The sequence below is a fragment of the Bombina bombina genome, chromosome 2, assembly GCF_027579735.1.
Source record: "Bombina bombina isolate aBomBom1 chromosome 2, aBomBom1.pri, whole genome shotgun sequence".
Lineage (NCBI taxonomy): Eukaryota > Metazoa > Chordata > Amphibia > Anura > Bombinatoridae > Bombina > Bombina bombina.
The window spans coordinates 223,378,408-223,399,040 of record NC_069500.1 but is presented as its reverse complement, the minus strand read 5'-3'; the positions used below and the strand labels follow the sequence as shown (position 1 = coordinate 223,399,040).

At 42.9% G+C, this 20,633-nt stretch overlaps 1 protein-coding gene across 1 annotated transcript in view; it reads left to right on the top strand.

The window, feature by feature from the left end:
• TMEM161B (transmembrane protein 161B) overlaps positions 1-20,633 on the top strand; it is a 304,648-nt gene that overhangs the window by 254,281 nt on the left and 29,734 nt on the right. The window contains exon 12 of the mRNA XM_053701478.1: positions 10,937-11,033. Coding sequence (XP_053557453.1) covers positions 10,937-11,033 — 97 coding nt within the window. The remainder of the gene's footprint in view (positions 1-10,936; positions 11,034-20,633) is intronic.

The window sequence follows — 20,633 nt, the reverse complement described above, 5'->3', positions numbered from 1 at the left end:
GCGCCAATACTCCTTACTATGCAACAATTAACGGCTGTAATGGATAATTCTATCAAAAACATTTTAGCCAAAATGCCCACTTATCAGCGAAAGCGCGACTGCTCTGTTTTAGAAAATACTGAAGAGCATGAGGACGCTGATGATATTGGTTCTGAAGTGCCCCTACACCAGTCTGAGGGGGCCAGGGAGGTTTTGTCTGAGGGAGAAATTTCAGATTCAGGGAAAATTTCTCAACAAGCTGAACCTGATGTGATTACATTTAAATTTAAATTGGAACATCTCCGCGCTCTGCTGAAGGAGGTGTTATCTACTCTGGATGATTGTGAGAATTTGGTCATTCCAGAGAAATTATGTAAAATGGACAAGTTCCTAGAGGTCCCGGGGCCCCCCGAAGCTTTTCCTATACCCAAGCGGGTGGCGGACATTGTAAATAAAGAATGGGAAAGGCCCGGTATACCTTTCGTCCCTCCCCCTATATTTAAGAAATTGTTTCCTATGGTCGACCCCAGAAAGGACTTATGCCAGACAGTCCCCAAGGTCGAGGGGGCGGTTTCTACTCTAAACAAACGCACCACTATACCCATAGAAGATAGTTGTGCTTTCAAAGATCCTATGGATAAAAAATTAGAGGGTTTGCTTAAAAAGATGTTTGTTCAGCAAGGTTACCTTCTACAACCAATTTCATGCATTGTTCCTGTCACTACAGCAGCGTGTTTCTGGTTCGATGAACTAGAAAAGGCGCTCAATAATAATTCTTCTTCTTATGAGGAGATTATGGACAGAATTCATGCTCTCAAATTGGCTAATTCTTTCACCCTCTACGCCACTTTGCAATTGGCTAGGTTAGCGGCGAAAAATTCTGGTTTTGCTATTGTGGCGCGCAGAGCGCTTTGGCTAAAATCTTGGTCAGCGGATGCGTCTTCCAAGAACAAATTGCTTAACATTCCTTTCAAGGGGAAAACGCTGTTTGGTCCTGACTTGAAAGAGATTATCTCTGATATCACTGGAGGCAAGGGCCACGCCCTTCCTCAGGATAGGTATTTCAAAGCCAAAAATAAACCTAATTTTCGTCCCTTTCGCAGAAACGGACCAGCCCCAAGTGCTACGTCCTCTAAGCAAGAGGGTAATACTTCTCAAGCCAAGCCAGCCTGGAGGCCAATGCAAGGCTGGAACAAAGGAAAGCAGGCCAAGAAACCTGCCACTGCTACCAAGACAGCATGAGATGTTGGCCCCCGATCCGGGACCGGATCTGGTGGGGGGGCAGACTCTCTCTCTTCGCTCAGGCTTGGGCAAGAGATGTTCTGGATCCTTGGGCACTAGAAATAGTCTCCCAAGGTTATCTTCTGGAATTCAAGGGGCTTCCCCCAAGGGGGAGGTTCCACAGGTCTCAATTGTCTTCAGACCTCATAAAAAAACAGGCATTCTTACATTGTGTAGAAGACAAAAATGGGAGTGATTCATCCTGTTCCATTAGGAGAACAAGGGATGGGGTTCTACTCCAATCTGTTCGTAGTTCCCAAAAAAGAGGGAACATTCAGACCAATCTTAGATCTCAAGATCCTAAACAAGTTTCTCAAGGTTCCATCGTTCAAAATGGAAACCATTCGAACAATTCTTCCTTCCATCCAGGAAGGTCAATTCATGACCACGGTGGATTTAAAGGATGCGTATCTACATATTCCTATCCACAAGGAACATCATCGGTTCCTAAGGTTCGCATTCCTGGACAAGCATTACCAGTTTGTGGCACTTCCGTTCGGATTAGCCACTGCTCCAAGAATTTTCACAAAGGTACTAGGGTCCCTTCTAGCGGTGCTAAGACCAAGGGGCATTGCAGTAGTACCTTACTTGGACGACATTCTGATTCAAGCGTCGTCCCTTCCACAAGCAAAGGCTCACACGGACATTGTCCTGGCCTTTCTCAGATCTCACGGGTGGAAAGTGAACGTAGAAAAAAGTTCGCTATCTCCGTCAACAAGGGTTCCCTTCTTGGGAACAATAATAGACTCCTTAGAAATGAGGATTTTTCTGACAGAGGCCAGAAAATCAAAACTTCTAAACTCTTGTCAAATACTTCATTCTGTTCCTCTTCCTTCCATAGCGCAGTGCATGGAAGTAATAGGTTTGATGGTAGCGGCAATGGACATAGTTCCTTTTGCGCGAATTCATCTAAGACCATTACAACTGTGCATGCTCAGTCAGTGGAATGGGGACTATACAGACTTGTCTCCGACGATACAAGTAGATCAGAGGACCAGAGATTCACTCAGTTGGTGGCTGTCCCTGGACAACCTGTCACAGGGGATGAGCTTCCGCAGACCAGAGTGGGTCATTGTCACGACCGACGCCAGTCTGGTGGGCTGGGGCGCGGTCTGGGGACCCCTGAAAGCTCAGGGTCTTTGGTCTCGGGAAGAAACTCTTCTCCCGATAAATATTCTGGAACTGAGAGCGATATTCAATGCTCTCAAGGCTTGGCCTCAGCTAGCAAAGGCCAAGTTCATACGGTTTCAATCAGACAACATGACGACTGTTGCGTACATCAACCATCAGGGGGGAACAAGGAGTTCCCTGGCGATGGAAGAAGTGACCAAAATCATTCACTGGGCGGAGACTCACTCCTGCCACTTGTCTGCAATCCACATCCCAGGAGTGGAAAATTGGGAAGCGGATTTTCTGAGTCGTCAGACATTTCATCCGGGGGAGTGGGAACTCCATCCGGAAATCTTTGCCCAAATTACTCAATTGTGGGGCATTCCAGACATGGATCTGATGGCCTCTCGTCAGAACTTCAAGGTTCCTTGCTACGGGTCCAGATCCAGGGATCCCAAGGCGACTCTAGTAGATGCACTAGTAGCACCTTGGACCTTCAAACTAGCTTATGTATTCCCGCCGTTTCCTCTCATCCCCAGGCTGGTAGCCAGGATCAATCAGGAGAGGGCATCGGTGATCTTGATAGCTCCTGCGTGGCCACGCAGGACTTGGTATGCAGACCTGGTGAATATGTCATGGGCTCCACCATGGAAGCTACCTTTGAGACGAGACCTTCTTGTTCAAGGTCCGTTCGAACATCCGAATCTGGTCTCACTCCAACTGACTGCTTGGAGATTGAACACTTGATCTTATCAAAGCGAGGGTTCTCAGATTCTGTCATTGATACTCTTGTTCAGGCCAGAAAGCCTGTAACTAGAAAAATCTACCACAAAATATGGAAAAAATATATCAGTTGGTGTGAATCTAAAGGATTCCCTTGGGACAAGGTAAAAATTCCTAAGATTCTATCCTTTCTTCAAGAAGGTTTGGAGAAAGGATTATCTGCAAGTTCTTTGAAGGGACAGATTTCTGCCTTGTCTGTGTTACTTCACAAAAAGCTGGCAGCTGTGCCAGATGTTCAAGCCTTTGTTCAGGCTCTGGTTAGAATCAAGCCTGTTTACAAACATTTGACTCCTCCTTGGAGTCTCAATTTAGTTCTTTCAGTTCTTCAGGGGGTTCCGTTTGAACCCTTACATTCCGTTGATATTAAGTTATTATCTTGGAAAGTTTTGTTTTTGGTTGCAATTTCTTCTGCTAGAAGAGTTTCAGAATTATCTGCTCTGCAGTGTTCTCCTCCTTATCTGGTGTTCCATGCAGATAAGGTGGTTTTACGTACTAAACCTGGTTTTCTTCCGAAAGTTGTTTCTAACAAAAACATTAACCAGGAGATAGTCGTGCCTTCTTTGTGTCCGAATCCAGTTTCAAAGAAGGAACGTTTGTTGCACAATTTGGATGTAGTTCGTGCTCTAAAATTCTATTTAGATGCTACAAAGGATTTTAGACAAACATCTTCTTTGTTTGTTGTTTATTCTGGTAAAAGGAGAGGTCAAAAAGCAACTTCTACCTCTCTCTCTTTTTGGATTAAAAGCATCATCAGATTGGCTTACGAGACTGCCGGACGGCAGCCTCCTGAAAAAATCACAGCTCATTCTACTAGGGCTGTGGCTTCCACATGGGCCTTCAAGAACGAGGCTTCTGTTGATCAGATATGTAAGGCAGCGACTTGGTCTTCACTGCACACTTTTACTAAGTTTTACAAATTTGATACTTTTGCTTCTTCTGAGGCTATTTTTGGGAGAAAGGTTTTGCAAGCCGTGGTGCCTTCCATCTAGGTGACCTGATTTGCTCCCTCCCTTCATCCGTGTCCTAAAGCTTTGGTATTGGTTCCCACAAGTAAGGATGACGCCGTGGACCGGACACACCTATGTTGGAGAAAACAGAATTTATGTTTACCTGATAAATTACTTTCTCCAACGGTGTGTCCGGTCCACGGCCCGCCCTGGTTTTTTAATCAGGTCTGATAATTTATTTTCTTTAACTACAGTCACCACGGTATCATATGATTTCTCCTATGCAAATATTCCTCCTTTACGTCGGTCGAATGACTGGGGAAGGCGGAGCCTAGGAGGGATCATGTGACCAGCTTTGCTGGGCTCTTTGCCATTTCCTGTTGGGGAGGAGAATATCCCACAAGTAAGGATGACGCCATGGACCGGACACACCGTTGGAGAAAGTAATTTATCAGGTAAACATAAATTCTGTTTTCTCCAACATTGGTGTGTCCGGTCCACGGCGTCATCCTTACTTGTGGGATATTCTCTTCCCCAACAGGAAATGGCAAAGAGTCCCAGCAAAGCTGGTCACATGATCCCTCCTAGGCTCCGCCCACCCCAGTCATTCTCTTTGCCGTTGCACAGGCAACATCTCCACGGAGATGGTTAAGAGTTTTTTGGTGTTTAAATGTAGTTTTATTCTTCTATCAAGTGTTTGTATATTTTAAAATAGTGCTGGTATGTACTATTTACTCTGAAACAGAAAAGGATGAAGATTTCTGTTTGTAAGAGGAAGATGATTTTAGCAGACAGTAACTAAAATCGATTGCTGTTTCCACACAGGACTGTTGAGATGAAGTAACTTCAGTTGGGGGAAACAGTTAGCAGACTTTTCTGCTTAAGGTATGACTAGCCATATTTCTAACAAGACCATGTAATGCTGGAAGGCTGTCATTTCCCCTCATGGGGACCGGTAAGCCATTTTCTTAGTTAAACATAAAAGAATAAAGGGCTTCAAAAAGGGCTTAAAAACTGGTAGACATTTTTCTGGGCTAAAACGATTGCTTTACTAGGCATATTATGCAGATTCTAACTAATAATTGGTATTATAATCTTGGGGAACGTTTAGAAAAACGGCAGGCACTGTGTTGGACACCTTTTTCAGATGGGGGCCTTTCTAGTTATAGACAGAGCCTCATTTTCGCGCCATTAATGCGCAGTTGTTTTTGGAGAGCAAGGCATGCAGATGCATGTGTCCGGAGCTAAGAATCACTGAAAAAGCTTCTAGAAGGCGTCATTTGGTATCGTATTCCCCTCTGGGCTTGGTTGGGTCTCAGCAAAGCATATAGCTGGGACTCTATAGGGGTTAAATGTAAAAACGGCTCCGGTTCCGTTAATTTAAGGGTTAAAGCTCTGAAATTTGGTGTGCAATACTTTTAATGCTTTAAGACACTGTGGTGAAATTTTTGGTGAATTTTGAACAATTCCTTCATACTTTTTCACATATTCAGTAATAAAGTGTTTTCAGTTTGAAATTTAAAGTGACAGTAACGGTTTTATTTTAAAACGTTTTTTGTGCTTTGTTGACAAGTTTAAGCCTGTTTAACATGTCTGTACCATCAGATAAGCTATGTTCTATATGTATGAAAGCCAATGTGTCTCCCCATTTAAATTTATGTGATAATTGTGCCATAGTGTCCAAACAAAGTAAGGACAGTAATGCCACAGATAATGATATTGCCCAAGATGATTCCTCAAATGAGGGGAGTAAACATGATACTACATCATCCCCTACTGTGTCTACACCAGTTATGCCCACACAGGAGGCCCCTAGTACATCTAGTGCGCCTATACTTATTACCATGCAACAATTAACGGCTGTAATGGATAACTCCATAGCAAATCTTTTATCCAAAATGCCTACTTATCAGAGAAAGCGCGATTGCTCTGTTTTAAACACTGAAGAGCAAGAGGACGCTGATGATAACTGTTCTGACATACCCTCACACCAATCTCAAGGGGCCATGAGGGAGGTTTTGTCTGATGGAGAAATTTCAGATTCAGGAAAAATTTCTCATCAAGCTGAACCTGATGTTGTGACATTTAAATTTAAATCAGAACATCTCCGCGCACTGCTTAAGGAGGTGTTATCTACTCTGGATGATTGTGACAATTTGGTCATTCCAGAGAAATTATGTAAGATGGACAAGTTCCTAGAGGTTCCGGTGCCCCCAACGCTTTTCCTATACCCAAGCGGGTGGCGGACATAGTAAATAAAGAGTGGGAAAGGCCCGGCATACCTTTTGTTCCCCCCCCCCTATATTTAAGAAATTATTTCCTATGGTCGACCCCAGAAAGGACTTATGGCAGACAGTCCCCAAGGTCGAGGGGGCGGTTTCTACTCTAAACAAACGCACTACTATTCCTATCGAAGATAGTTGTGCTTTCAAAGATCCTATGGATAAGAAATTAGAGGGTTTGCTTAAAAAGATTTTTGTACAGCAAGGTTACCTTCTACAACCAATTTCATGCATTGTTCCTGTCACTACGGCAGCGTGTTTCTGGTTCGAGGAACTAGAAAAATCGCTCAGTAAAGAATCTTCGTATGAGGAGGTTATGGACAGAGTTCAAGCACTTAAATTGGCTAACTCTTTTGTTTTAGATGCCGCTTTGCAATTAGCTAGATTAGCGGCGAAAAATTCAGGGTTTGCTATCGTGGCACGCAGAGCGCTTTGGCTAAAGTCTTGGTCAGCGGATGTGTCTTCCAAGACAAAATTGCTTAACATTCCTTTCAAAGGTAAAACATTATTTGGACCTGATTTGAAAGAGATTTCAGACATCACTGGGGGAAAGGGCCACGCCCTCCCACAGGATAGGTCTTTTAAGGCTAAAAATAAGCCTAATTTTCGTCCCTTTCGCAGAAACGGACCAGTCTCTAATTCTGTATCCTCTAAGCAAGAGGGTAATACTTCACAACCCAAACCAGCCTGGAAACCAATGCAAGGCTGGAACAAGGGTAAGCAGGCCAAGAAGCCTACCACTGCTACCAAAACAGCATGAAGGGATAGCCCCCGATCCGGGACCGGATCTAGTGGGGGGCAGACTTTCTCTCTTTGCTCAGGCTTGGGCAAGAGATGTTCAGGATCCTTGGGCGCTAGAAATAGTTTCTCAAGGTTATCTCCTGGAATTCAAGGAACTACCCCCAAGGGGAAGGTTCCACAGGTCTCAATTATCTTCAAACCAAATAAAGAGACAGGCATTCTTACATTGTGTAGAAGACCTGTTAAAGATGGGAGTGATACATCCAGTTCCAATAAGAGAACAAGGAATGGGTTTTTATTCCAATCTGTTCATAGTTCCCAAAAAAGAGGGAACATTCAGACCAATTTTGGATCTAAAGATCCTAAACAAATTTCTCAGGGTACCATCGTTCAAAATGGAATCTATTCGAACGATCCTACCTACTATCCAGGAAAATCAATTTATGACTACCGTGGATTTAAAGGATGCGTACCTACATATTCCTATCCACAAGGAACATCATCAGTTCCTAAGGTTCGCTTTTCTGGACAAGCATTACCAGTTTGTGGCACTTCCATTCGGATTAGCCACTGCTCCAAGGATTTTCACAAAGGTACTAGGGTCCCTTCTAGCGGTTCTAAGACCATGGGGCATTGCAGTAGTACCTTACTTGGACGACATCCTGATTCAAGCGTCGTCCATGTCAAAAGCAAAGGCTCATACGGACATCGTCCTAGCCTTTCTCAGATCTCACGGATGGAAAGTGAACAAAGAAAAAAGTTCTCTGTCCCCGTCAACAAGAGTTCCCTTCTTGGGAACAATAATAGATTCCTTAGAAATGAGGATTTTTCTGACAGAGGTCAGAAAATCAAAACTTCTAAGCTCTTGTCAAGTACTTCATTCTGTTCCTCGTCCTTCCATAGCGCAGTGCATGGAAGTAATAGGATTGATGGTTGCAACAATGGACATAGTTCCTTTTGCACGAATTCATCTAAGACCATTACAACTGTGCATGCTCAGACAGTGGAATGGGGATTATACAGACTTGTCTCCGACGATTCAAGTAGATCAAAAGACCAGAGATTCACTCCGTTGGTGGCTGACCCTGGACAATCTGTCACAGGGAATGAGCTTCCGCAGACCAGAGTGGGTCATTGTCACGACCGACGCCAGCCTAGTGGGCTGGGGCGCGGTCTGGGAATCCCTGAAAGCTCAGGGTCTATGGTCTCGGGAAGAGTCTCTTCTCCCGATAAACATTCTGGAACTGAGAGCGATATTCAATGCTCTCAGAGCTTGGCCTCAACTAGCAAAGGCCAAATTCATAAGGTTTCCGTTAGACAACATGACGACCGTTGCATATATCAATCATCAGGGGGGAACAAGGAGTTCCCTGGCGATGAAAGAAGTGACCGAGATAATTCAATGGGCGGAGGATCACTCCTGCCACTTGTCTGCGATCCACATCCCAGGAGTGGAAAATTGGGAAGCGGATTTTCTGAGTTGTCAGACATTCCATCCGGGGGAGTGGGAACTCCATCCGGAAATCTTTGCCCAAATAACTCAATTATGGGGCATTCCAGACATGGATCTGATGGCGTCTCGTCAGAACTTCAAGGTTCCTTGCTACGGGTCCAGATCCAGGGATCCCAAGGCGACTCTAGTAGATGCACTAGTAGCACCTTGGACCTTCAACCTAGCTTATGTATTCCCACCGTTTCCTCTCATCCCCAGGCTGGTAGCCAGGATCAATCAGGAGAGGGCCTCGGTGATCTTGATAGCTCCTGCGTGGCCACGCAGGACTTGGTATGCAGACCTGGTGAATATGTCATCGGCTCCACCATGGAAGCTACCTTTGAGACAGGACCTTCTTGTTCAGGGTCCATTCGAACATCCGAATCTGGTTTCCCTCCAACTGACAGCTTGGAGATTGAACGCTTGATTTTATCAAAGCGTGGGTTTTCAGATTCTGTAATAGATACTCTGATTCAGGCTAGAAAGCCTGTAACTAGAAAAATTTACCATAAAATATGGAAAAAATATATCTGTTGGTGTGAATCTAAAGGATTCCCATGGAACAAGATAAAAATTCCTAAGATTCTATCCTTTCTACAAGAAGGTTTGGAGAAAGGATTATCTGCAAGTTCTCTGAAGGGACAGATCTCTGCTTTATCTGTTTTACTTCACAAAAGACTGGCAGCTGTGCCAGATGTTCAAGCATTTGTTCAGGCTCTGGTTAGGATCAAGCCTGTTTACAGACCTTTGACTCCTCCGTGGAGTCTAAATCTAGTTCTTTCAGTTCTTCAAGGGGTTCCGTTTGAACCCTTACATTCCGTAGATATTAAGTTATTATCTTGGAAAGTTTTGTTTTTGGTTGCAATTTCTTCTGCTAGAAGAGTTTCAGAGTTATCTGCTCTGCAGTGTTCTCCGCCCTATCTGGTGTTCCATGCAGATAAGGTGGTTTTGCGTACTAAGCCTGGTTTTCTTCCGAAAGTTGTTTCCAACAAAAATATTAACCAGGAGATAGTTGTACCTTCTTTGTGTCCGAATCCAGTTTCAAAGAAGGAACGTTTGTTACACAATTTGGACGTAGTCCGTGCTCTAAAATTCTATTTAGAGGCTACTAAAGATTTCAGACAAACATCTTCCTTGTTTGTTGTTTATTCTGGTAAAAGGAGAGGTCAAAAAGCGACTTCTACCTCTCTTTCCTTTTGGCTTAAAAGCATTATCCGATTGGCTTATGAGACTGCCGGACGGCAGCCTCCTGAAAGAATCACAGCTCACTCCACTAGGGCTGTGGCTTCCACATGGGCCTTCAAGAACAAGGCTTCTGTTGACCAGATATGTAAGGCAGCGACTTGGTCTTCACTGCACACTTTTACCAAATTTTACAAATTTGATACTTTTGCTTCTTCTGAGGCTATTTTTGGGAGAAAGGTTTTGCAAGCCGTGGTGCCTTCCATTTAGGTGACCTGATTTGCTCCCTCCCTTCATCCGTGTCCTAAAGCTTTGGTATTGGTTCCCACAAGTAAGGATGACGCCGTGGACCGGACACACCAATGTTGGAGAAAACAGAATTTATGCTTACCTGATAAATTACTTTCTCCAACGGTGTGTCCAGTCCACGGCCCGCCCTGGTTTTTTAATCAGGTCTGATGAATTATTTTCTCTAACTACAGTCACCACGGTATCATATGGTTTCTCCTATATATATTTCCTCCTGTCCGTCGGTCGAATGACTGGGGTGGGCGGAGCCTAGGAGGGATCATGTGACCAGCTTTGCTGGGACTCTTTGCCATTTCCTGTTGGGGAAGAGAATATCCCACAAGTAAGGATGACGCCGTGGACCGGACACACCGTTGGAGAAAGTAATTTATCAGGTAAGCATAAATTCTGTTATATATATGTATATATATATGTATCCAAAAAGTAAAAAGCACTCACCAGGTCTTGAAATCAAACACTTGTTTAATAAGAGTGACGTTTCGGGGTTGCCCCCGTCCTCAGACAACAAATATTGTCTGAGGATGGGGGCAACCCCGAAACGTCACTCTTATTAAACAAGTGTTTGATTTCAAGACCTGGTGAGTGCTTTTTACTTTTTGGATACACGTATTTGCTCTTTAAAGCACCCCGGGCAGGATACTGAATATATTTATATTAATGTTACTGTGAGTGCTATACCAGCTCGGATGAATATATAACTGTGTATATATATATATATATATATATATATATTTAATATATAGATAGATGTTTTGTATATGAGTTTTTGAAAACAGTTACTGTTAACATATTTTGCATTGAGTTGCTTATGGATATTTCTTTTTTTGCAGGTGGCTCGAGTATTTTATTACCTTTGTGTTATTGCACTACAATATATGGCTCCTCTTGTAATGCTTCTTCACACAACACTGCTTCTGAAGACTTTAGGTAGGTATGGCCTAGCATATAACATGATTTATGCTTGTAAATCTGAAAACTTCTTTTGGTCACATATTCGAAAGATAACTTGCTAAATATTTTTATCTTGCTATAATTTGAAACATACTTTTTTTCACTGCTAAGCCATTTCACACTTTGCTGGAAATATTTTTAGTCTTTGCAATTACTGAATTCTGTGTCAGTTTTCAGGGTTTTTTGTGCTTTACCCACACAAATAGCTTATATCATAGCTATCCCTAAATTATTCTGACCAACAACAGACTCTTCTGAGTTGAAATGAACAGTAAGTTATCTCCTTAAAGTTGACTACTCTTTCCATGTTTAGTAATGTCCATAACAGGATAGATGGGATTATAGTCCTACTCCTGTTACTTCTACCTTGAGGTAGTTGGAAGTTTATATTCTGCAGGGCAGTCTAGTGCTAAGCTGTGCAAGGTTATTGTTTCTTCACTTAGGTGAAGGTCGTAGTCACTCTAAAGCCTCCTTATAGCTGCTGATGTTCCAAAGACTATTTCCATATATGGTGAAATCACATGTAGAGGGCACACACTTGTGCATGTGTAGGTCAAGATTGTGCTAACTAGGCTGCTGAAAACACACTAACAGACAATAAGCAATGCGTTTCTCAGAATGCTGTCTATTTCATCAGGCCAGATGAAACAGAGACAGCAGTCTGAGAAAAGTGTTGCTTATTGTATTTTAATATCAAGTGTTATATCTTTGGCACCTTTAATTTTTCCTTTATTAAATTGTGGTTTTTACTAACCGCTTTGAGAGTCTGAGCTTATTTGGTCCAGTAGGACGTTGGAGGCACCAGTATCCTTGCTGTGTCAGTGAGCTGGGACACTGAGAGATCCCAGTCTGTTTGAATTAGCACAATTGGGTGCTGCTCCACTTGTGAGTACTATTTTGATCATCACATTATTTGCTTGTACCAACTTTATTACACTAGGAGGTATCTTTGTTTGTGATTATTTCACAGAGAAAACTTGTATCTAGTCCTATGTTCTGTCTGACTGTTCTTTATCCCTCCATCTCTGGGGAGACTCTTTGCGGCCTTGACAGTGCTGTGGCCCTTGGGTTCAGGCTGGTCCTGACTGGGTACAAATCCTTTTGTCTTTGAGGCCTAGTTCAGACACGTGGCGCCTTTTTATGTCCGGCTGGCCTGGTGAGGGCGCCTAGTGATCACAATATGATTTGTGTTGTTTACTTGTTATTTTACAAGCTTCAACTAGCATCCTGAGAGGACTTCATGGTCCGTGGTTGCTTAGGGACATGGGGGATTAGTTCAGTCCTCATTCGCTTTTCAATCTAGTGATCCGCGGCGACATGCTCAGTCATTTCCGAATTTTCCGGAAACTAGAGCATTCCTTCCAGTTGTGGGTTGAAGATTTGGAGGATTTAGGTCCTTCATACCGCCGTTCTTACAGTTTTGCCTTTCATGGTCTCTTTGGAAGTGTCCTTTTAGGACTTGTTCCATTTAGAGGTTCTCTTCCTTTGGGTCGAGGCTTTCTGGACTTTGTCTGTTTTTTCTCGCGGCTTTGGCCGCTTAATTAGGAAGTGAAGGCCGTGATGCTCTGTCTTCCTTCGGGAGTTAGTCGTCTCCATATCAGGGGAGATAGAGGGTGTTGTCTCTTTTTCCAAGCTTTCTGCTTATGGGATGTTTTTCTGTCTGGGTTTGGGATGCTTTGCATTCTTCTCCCTTGGGTGTGGTCATCTGGAACGTTAATCTTAAAGGATTATGGAGCCTTTCCTTTCTACTCTCTCTCTTTTGGGTGACTGTTCTCGTTCTCATTTCCCTTGTGTTGCCCTTGGGCTCTAGAGAAATTGCATGACATTATCGCGGCCTAGCACCTTGTTGGGGGGTGTTGATCTCCGGCCAAGGATATTCTCTTCCCTTTGGCCTGGGAATTACGAGTGAGTCCTGTACCCGTTTTCCGGGTTCCCCGGTTATCATCCCCTGTGAAGTCTGATTGCTTCAGGCGAGGTATCTTGTGTTTCCTGGGGGTGTCGTACGTTCTAGGACAATTCTGGGTCCAGGGTTCTTGTCTTGGATCCTTCTTGGATGTCTGGAGACTTATGATCCTGTGGACTGGTTCGGGACGACCCCGTTTTTTCAGGGACCTTATGTTGCGACATAGGGGCTAGCTCATTGGGGTTGCAAGCAGGAAGGCCAGAGTTCACATCCACCTTTGGGTACTGGTTATAAACTTTAAGGCCTGACTTGTCCTTCGGACGGTGTGTGCTCCTTTTCATGGGGAGTTTTTTTCTCTGTTAGGTCAACAGTGGTGTCTGGATGATTTTTCATTCGGTCTGTGTTTTGATCATACTTTGGCTTCATGTCTTGTGGACTTGTACGCTGTTCTTATCTGTGCCCTTCCCTTTTGAGGGGATAGTGTGTCTTCCTTATGAGCTGGTGTTTCCTATATTTGGAGGGTCATTGTCCTGCCCTGTGTGTAGGAGGTTGGATCAGGTGGCTTATTTCTGTAAGGGGCAGCATCTTCTCCTCTGTGGGCTTTGTTCCACATGTTTGAAATTGATCTCTCTATGTAGAGACTAAGAGAGTTGTGACAGGTCTTCCTACGGATCTATTGCACTTTTCTCTGTCCCAGGTCCTAGGGGGTTCTCCTTGGAAGTGCTTTATTTTGGAGGAGCGGATTGGGTTGGCACCCGAGCTCTGTTGGGGTGGATGAGTCCCCCCTTTTTCTCTCCATTCCCTCTGGGCTTGTGGTTGGGAGCTTTCTGTCCCCCCCTGTCTATCGCTTGGGCTGGTCTGGTGTTGGAGCAGGATCTGAGATCTGTTGCTCTGCTATTTTGTCCTCGGAGCATTTGGGGTACGGTAAGCCTCTTGAGGTTTCTATATCAAGATTTGTGGGAAGGACTGGCGGCTCTTAGCCTGCAACGTTATCTGCTGGTTACGGTTAGTGGATACTTGGCAATCTGAAGGATCCTATCTTCAGCTGCTTTCTACTTGCCCCGCAAGTATTTAAGTTTCAGAGTTATTTTTAGATGACTGCATCGTGCAATGTTTTTGCTTCAGGTGGTGTTTTTCAAACCTATCTGAGCTTGCTGCACGAGGTTTCGTTTCTGAATATTTCGGTATTCTGAGCTACCTTTTTGCGACTTGGGAACCTTCGTCTTTCTAGAGTGCGGTTGCACTGTGTTAGAGGAAGATCCTCTATCTGTTTCATACTCCCGGCCTTGTATCGTGGTTTCTGTATATCTGGGGTCTGGGCGTTGCCTCCCCTTGTTTCTATGAGACTGGTTTGGTCTCTGTTAGCCTGACCCGTTTTCTCAGGTTTTTTGCTTTGTTTGTGCCCTTTTTAGGGTTTTTTCTGGAGTTCCTTATGCTAGTTTTTCAGCTAGCTCAGCATACTAATGCCCTGTGGTCCACTGTAGCAAACCGAGGGTTGCAAGTTCGATCCCCGGCGAGGTCTACTCAGCCTTTCCTCCTTTCAAGGTTGATAAAATGAGCAGCCCCTTGAGTCCCTTAAGGGGGATTAGCCGCGCTTTACAAGTACAATCATGTTTTCCCTGTGTCTTTTCTTCTTTGTGGAAGAATGCGGTAGTTTGTTCCCTTTCTTTAGTAAGGGGTGTATTGTTTGGAGACCGACTGCTGGGCGACGGTGTCTCTTGGAGGCTGTTGACTCAGTCGAGTCTAGTTCCTGCGGTCTCTAGCAAGGCTTGTGGACTATCTGCGGGTCAGTGTCCTTGGACCTTTTCCTTATTTATCAAAGTAGTTCTCGGCTTCGTACGAAGCAGGATTTTGTTGGGTAGGGGTTTTCAGGCCTGGTGCCCTCAGAATGGGCCACCTCTTGTACCCTCCTGTTTTTTCATTCAGTGTCCTCTATAGCTTAGGTATTGTTTTCCCAAAAGTAATGAATGCAGCTATAGACTCTTTCCATTTATGAAGAAAAACTTAAATTATGCTTACCTGATAATTTTCTTTTCTTCATATGGAAAGAGTCAACAGCTCCCCGCCCTTATTTTGTCTGTGGGGCATCTGTTATTTTTGTTCTTCTGGCACCTTTTTACCCTGATATTTCTTCTACTGTTCCTTGTTTCCTCGGCAGAATGACTGGGGGATGAGGGAAGTGGGGGAGGTATTTAAGCTTGTGGCTGGGGTGTCTTTGACTCTGAATTCTCAAAAGTAATGAATGCAGCTGTGGACTCTTTCCATCTGAAGAAAAGAAAATTATCAGGTAAGAATAATTTAAGTTTTTGCCTCCTTGATGAAGAGTGAGGTGAAAGTGAAGTGCAGATCTACTTGTTGTCGAGAGGGGTCATCTAATTGATCTGAGGCCCATTTCTTTCTTACAGTACCCTGTTGGTCAGAGGGGTAAACAAAGAGTTGATCTTTTCTCAGCGAGAAATGTTACAGGCCTCCTAGGTGAAATCTGGTCTTTTCCGCCAAACCCCTGGATTATGGCTGCTTTTACATGTTTAGATCCTTTGGCATCATACTTGCATTGCCTATGATGGGTGATGACAGTACCTTCACAGCCCAATGGCTATTAGCATTAACATGTACACATGATTCATATAGTCTGGGGACATGCATTTGACAAGCATACAGCATTATATGAGATTTTTTTTCAGCACTTTTAAAAAAATAATAGATTTTTTACTGTTGCATTAAATTTAAAGTAATTGGCTTAGCACGCTCAGAAGTTAATTCTGAGCTGTAGACACTATTTTCCTTTAACTGATTATTTTCCTCTTGTCTATGGAGGGGTAACCATTTTAGCTTGCTTTTCAGCACAACTTTTCTTTCTTATTGTGTTGAGAGTCCACAATTAAGAAATAATCACTTGGCCACCACGAGGAGGCAAATACACCCTACATCAAGAGCTTTAATATCCCTCCGACTTCCTGTTCCTTCCTAATATTTCTTTGCCTTATTCAAGGAGATGGTTAAGATGGAGGTGCTCATGATTTTATTTCAAATTTATAGGGATAATAATCCCATTTTTCCCTCATATGGTAACATTTGCATGAGAGGGACATATGAGAATACTGACTGAGATAAATCCTTTCCTGTTGCTGTAAACTATTCAGCATGTGAGGATGGCTCTCAGAACCGGTAGAGGTGATGAGGTACTCTGATCAACAGAATTATACAGGGACATATGGAATACCCTGTTATGTGCAGAGTATTTCCCCAACAGAACTTCAACCATAAATACCCTCAGGTGTTGCAGGTACTTATCCCTTACCTCCCCCTGAGGGACATGGGTATTGCCTACTGCAATCCTCGGCTGTACTAGATACCTGCACTGGATTGGCTGTTTACTGAATAGTGCTGCAGCTGGATTGACATGCCTGATAACCCAGTGGAGGGGTGCTGTGTAAGGTAAGTGACTTTACACAGCACACACACAGCCCAGAGGCTATTTGTAGGTACTCAGACACAGCATAGACAAGGGGACATTAACTGCTCTCCTTGTGACACAATTTTTTCTCCCTAACAGTTCTGTTGTCATTTGTAAAATTATCAGGGACGCCTCTAATCCTTTGCAGCCCTTTGACAGCACTTGGATTACTTTTGGGGGCACTTTTAGTAATTAGTTGTATGGCCCTTTAAGAGAACCACAATGTGCGGTTCTGTAGAGGATGCTCCAATTAGGCTGGGGACCAATGTTTTATCATTTGTAACGGGTTTTTATGCTTGTTGAACTAATATTATATTTATAATATTTTTGTTTCATTATGGCAGCACTGGCTTTCCTCCCACAGGAATCTCCGTCTTCTCAGTGTTCTCAGGCTTTTTCTCTCTCAAAAAGGAGCCTCAGCAACTAGAGTTTTACTTAAACTTTCTTGGCCAGATTATAAACTTATTCTCAGTGCCTACAAGTCCCAGTAAGGGGGTGAGTACCCATACAGGACCTGCCATGGGAAATTTAAGGGCTATTTGATATCCATAGGGGCTTTAAGGCTTATTGCTCTGTGAGATATTTTCAGTGTCAGAGGGAGTATTAACATAGTGTAGAGGTATAAAAGTTTTTCTCTATTGCATACTTTATTATAAGTAACACTATAAAAAAAAAAGACTGACTCCTCCTATAGATGAAATATCAGTAGGGACAGAGTTTCTGTAAGTGTAACTTTGGTGATTTAACTCAGTCTCCTGAGATAAATGTACAAAATTATTATTGTACTGATAACCTAAAGGTTCAGATTTGATAACATCCTCTAGGCAGGTGTTTTTTGCAACACCCTTTCGGAAGCTGTACACCACAGCACATTCTTATGTGATCTACAGTTGCCAGGGGATGTAAACAGATAATTGTTTTATGTTAATCTGCATTTTATATACTATTGTACATTGTATTCTCTTTGGAATATTATTTGCAGTAATGTATACTATTATTATATACAAATCGCAAGAAGCTGTTTGTTTATTGCATGTTCAGCACACACATAATGAATTTACATTGTCAGAACTTCTGTCAGTAGATATGCAAGACATGATATTTCCTATGCTATTAGTGTACACAATTCTATAGTATATGCCCCTCTAGGTATATACCTGTCATGCATTGCACTCTGCATGTTTAATTCCAAATGCAGCCGTGGATTTTTCTGTATTTTAGTACAACAGTGGAAATCCATTCGAGATAAAATCTATTGGTATCTCTTTTATACCTGTGTTACGCATAATTTATTTATGCACACAGATTGTATCATGTAGATGCTAAACATCAATCAGGAATATTTTTACTATCAGTAGAGATCCTTTAGAGATAAGATCTATTGGTATTTCTTTTATAACATTAGGTGAGTGATTTATATGTATGCACATAAGTTTGTCATACAGACACTAATCATTTATCATGAATGATTTTATTAACGATGTACATTGTGTGTTTACTTAGTAAATATATGCAGTCTGCTGGACATGGATTTACATGTATCTGCTGTGTACCTGTTGGTCTATATGTGCTGCTTCTCTAATCTATAAGGCCACATGACAGACTAAATATGTGCATATGCTTCAGTAGGTACATATATGCAATATCTGATGCTTATGTCATGTACAGATATAATTAACTTTTGTATAAACTTGTGTATAAGTTTCTACATTTTAGGATCCATCAGAAACAATAGGATACCTGGACTGATTCTCTTTGCTTGAAAAAGAACAAAACTGTTGATCTCTTGAAGGACAGTGTCCTTGTTATTGACCAGGAGTCCTATCTAATTGTTACCAATGATTCTTCAGAGGCAGCAACCTTTATCGAGGATTTGGAGGATAGGGGAATAATTTAATCTTTATCTGTAACCTCCGGATCAAGAGTCTTTGCCCCAATCTGTTCATTGACCAAAGGAATTTACAGTTTTGTCCCGGATTTAACATCCCTAAACATATTGGTCAGGATTCCCGCTTGTATAATGGGAGCATTCCTCACAATTTTTTCACTTAATCCAAAGGGAATGTGATTGCTAAAGAATGGTCTAACCTTTTGCTTATTTGGAACTTTGGGAAACGGTCCCAAAAGTTGTTAGGGCTATTTCCACTCTTCCCAAATGGACTACCATTCCTATGGAAGACAGCACTACATTTAAAGACCCTTTAGATAGGAAGCTTCAATCTTATCTTAGAAGAGCATACTTGCATACAGACTATATTCGTAGACCAATTATATCTATAGCTGATATTGCTGCTGCCTCTACTTTTTGGTTGGACAGCCTCACTCAGCAGTTGTCTTCAGACCCTAAGTTATCTAACATAAGTCTACTTCAACATGCAAATCATTTTCTTTGCGATGCAATATTTGATGTTATAAAAATTAACATCAAATCTATGTCTTTGGCTATTCTTACTAGAAAAGCTTTATGGCTTAAATCTTGGAATGCTGATATGGTGTCTTAAACAAGATTACTATCTTTCTTTTCAAGGTAAAAACCTTTTTGGTTCACAATTGGACTCAATTATTTCCACTGTTACTTGGGGGTAAGGGAGTTTTCCTTCTTAATACAGGGAGAGTTCACAGCTGCATTCCTTACTTGTGGGAAATACTGAACCTGGCCACCAGGAGGAGGCAAAGACGCCCCAGCCAAAGGCTTAAATACCTCCCCCACTTCCCTCATCCCCCAGTCATGCTTTGTCTTTCGTCACAGGAGGTTGGCAAAGAAGTGTCAGAAGATTTTGGAGTAGTTCCTTAGGAAGGGTTTCTACCCTTTGAAGTGGGACTGGAGTTTAAAGTAGCCTTGTCAGCCTCTCAGTGAGAGCATTGATGAATGTTAGAGTCTGGAGATGCAGGGAGAGTCTTTATGCGAACCCATCCAGACTCATATTAACGCTCCTAAGCAATCAGTGTTGATGAGTTTCACTGCCTGATTTTCATCACTCAAGAGGAGCGAGTTTCTCTATACTGTCTGGGTCATAGGAGGTGGTGAGTGCCCCAGCCATTGGGGGTATAGGTGCCCGTTGTTTCTTGAATAAAATAGGGTTACCTAGTTATGGAGTATTTTTAATTTTTAGAGGGGGATCCCTCTACGACAGAATTTGATACCTGTGTATATTGTGAGGAGACCCGGGTAATCCAGCCCTCTCAATTATGTCCCATATGCCGCAACAGGGTGTTATTATCAACCAATGTTGAAACGTTAGATGCCACTGAGCCTTCCGCCTCTGAGGAATTTCCGTCTCGTGAGTCGTGTCCCCTACAGTTATCCGATCCTACTCATGCAGCTTCCACCTGGAGGGGGCCTTATTCCACTAGACGTTACGGCCCAGTTCCGTATGGCGATGTCTGTGGCCTTAGCTGCTTTGCCTCGTACTGCTACGGGTTAATCCATTCACTCCTGCCCAGGGAGCATCATGTAAATTGACGGTTTTATCCGATCAGTCGTCTGAGGATGCGGTTCTCTCTGAGGCTTCAGAGTACGGACCTTCTGGGTCGGAGCCTGCTGCTTCTATTCCTCTGGCAGAGGAGGATTTCGCCTTTAGATTTAAAGTGGCACGCCTGCGCTGGCTTATAAGAGAAGTTGTGTCAATATTAGAGATAACTAATACTGATCCTCCAGTCGAATCTCAAAACATTGAATCAGATGGCGAATTTGATTAAGAATTAAGACGGTGGAAGGATGGCAATCCTTTTCCTTTTAGTTTATTTCCTTTTTAAGTCCCTGTTTCCGGGCTCTATAGGGGGGTTGTGTCTTTGCACATCCCTACTTGGCTAACACTTTTTGTGCGATTGCCTATCGTTTTTCTATTCCGCTTAAGGATAGTTTATTCTTAGAGCTCTTGGTTATTAGAGGAAACTTTTTATAAGTTGTTTCGTCTCGAGGGATATTTATGTACTGACCACTTAGGTTGTTACAGTTTCTGGAGACTTTGTATGAAACATTTCTGTCTCGATTCGAGGTGATGGTTGCCTTGATATATTTTGAGAAAGATTTAAGGCCTTGGAGCTTATAATTCTTCTCTGGAACTTTTGCAGATTCTAGCCAAAAGCTAGGGCTTCAGGTGTTTTCTGTTCAGGCCTTGATCGCTCTGACAGAATGGAGAAAGATTTAATTTGGTTCCCCTATTATGCAGTTTTCACCGTTGGATGAGAAGACGAATCTGAGAGGCAGATTCTT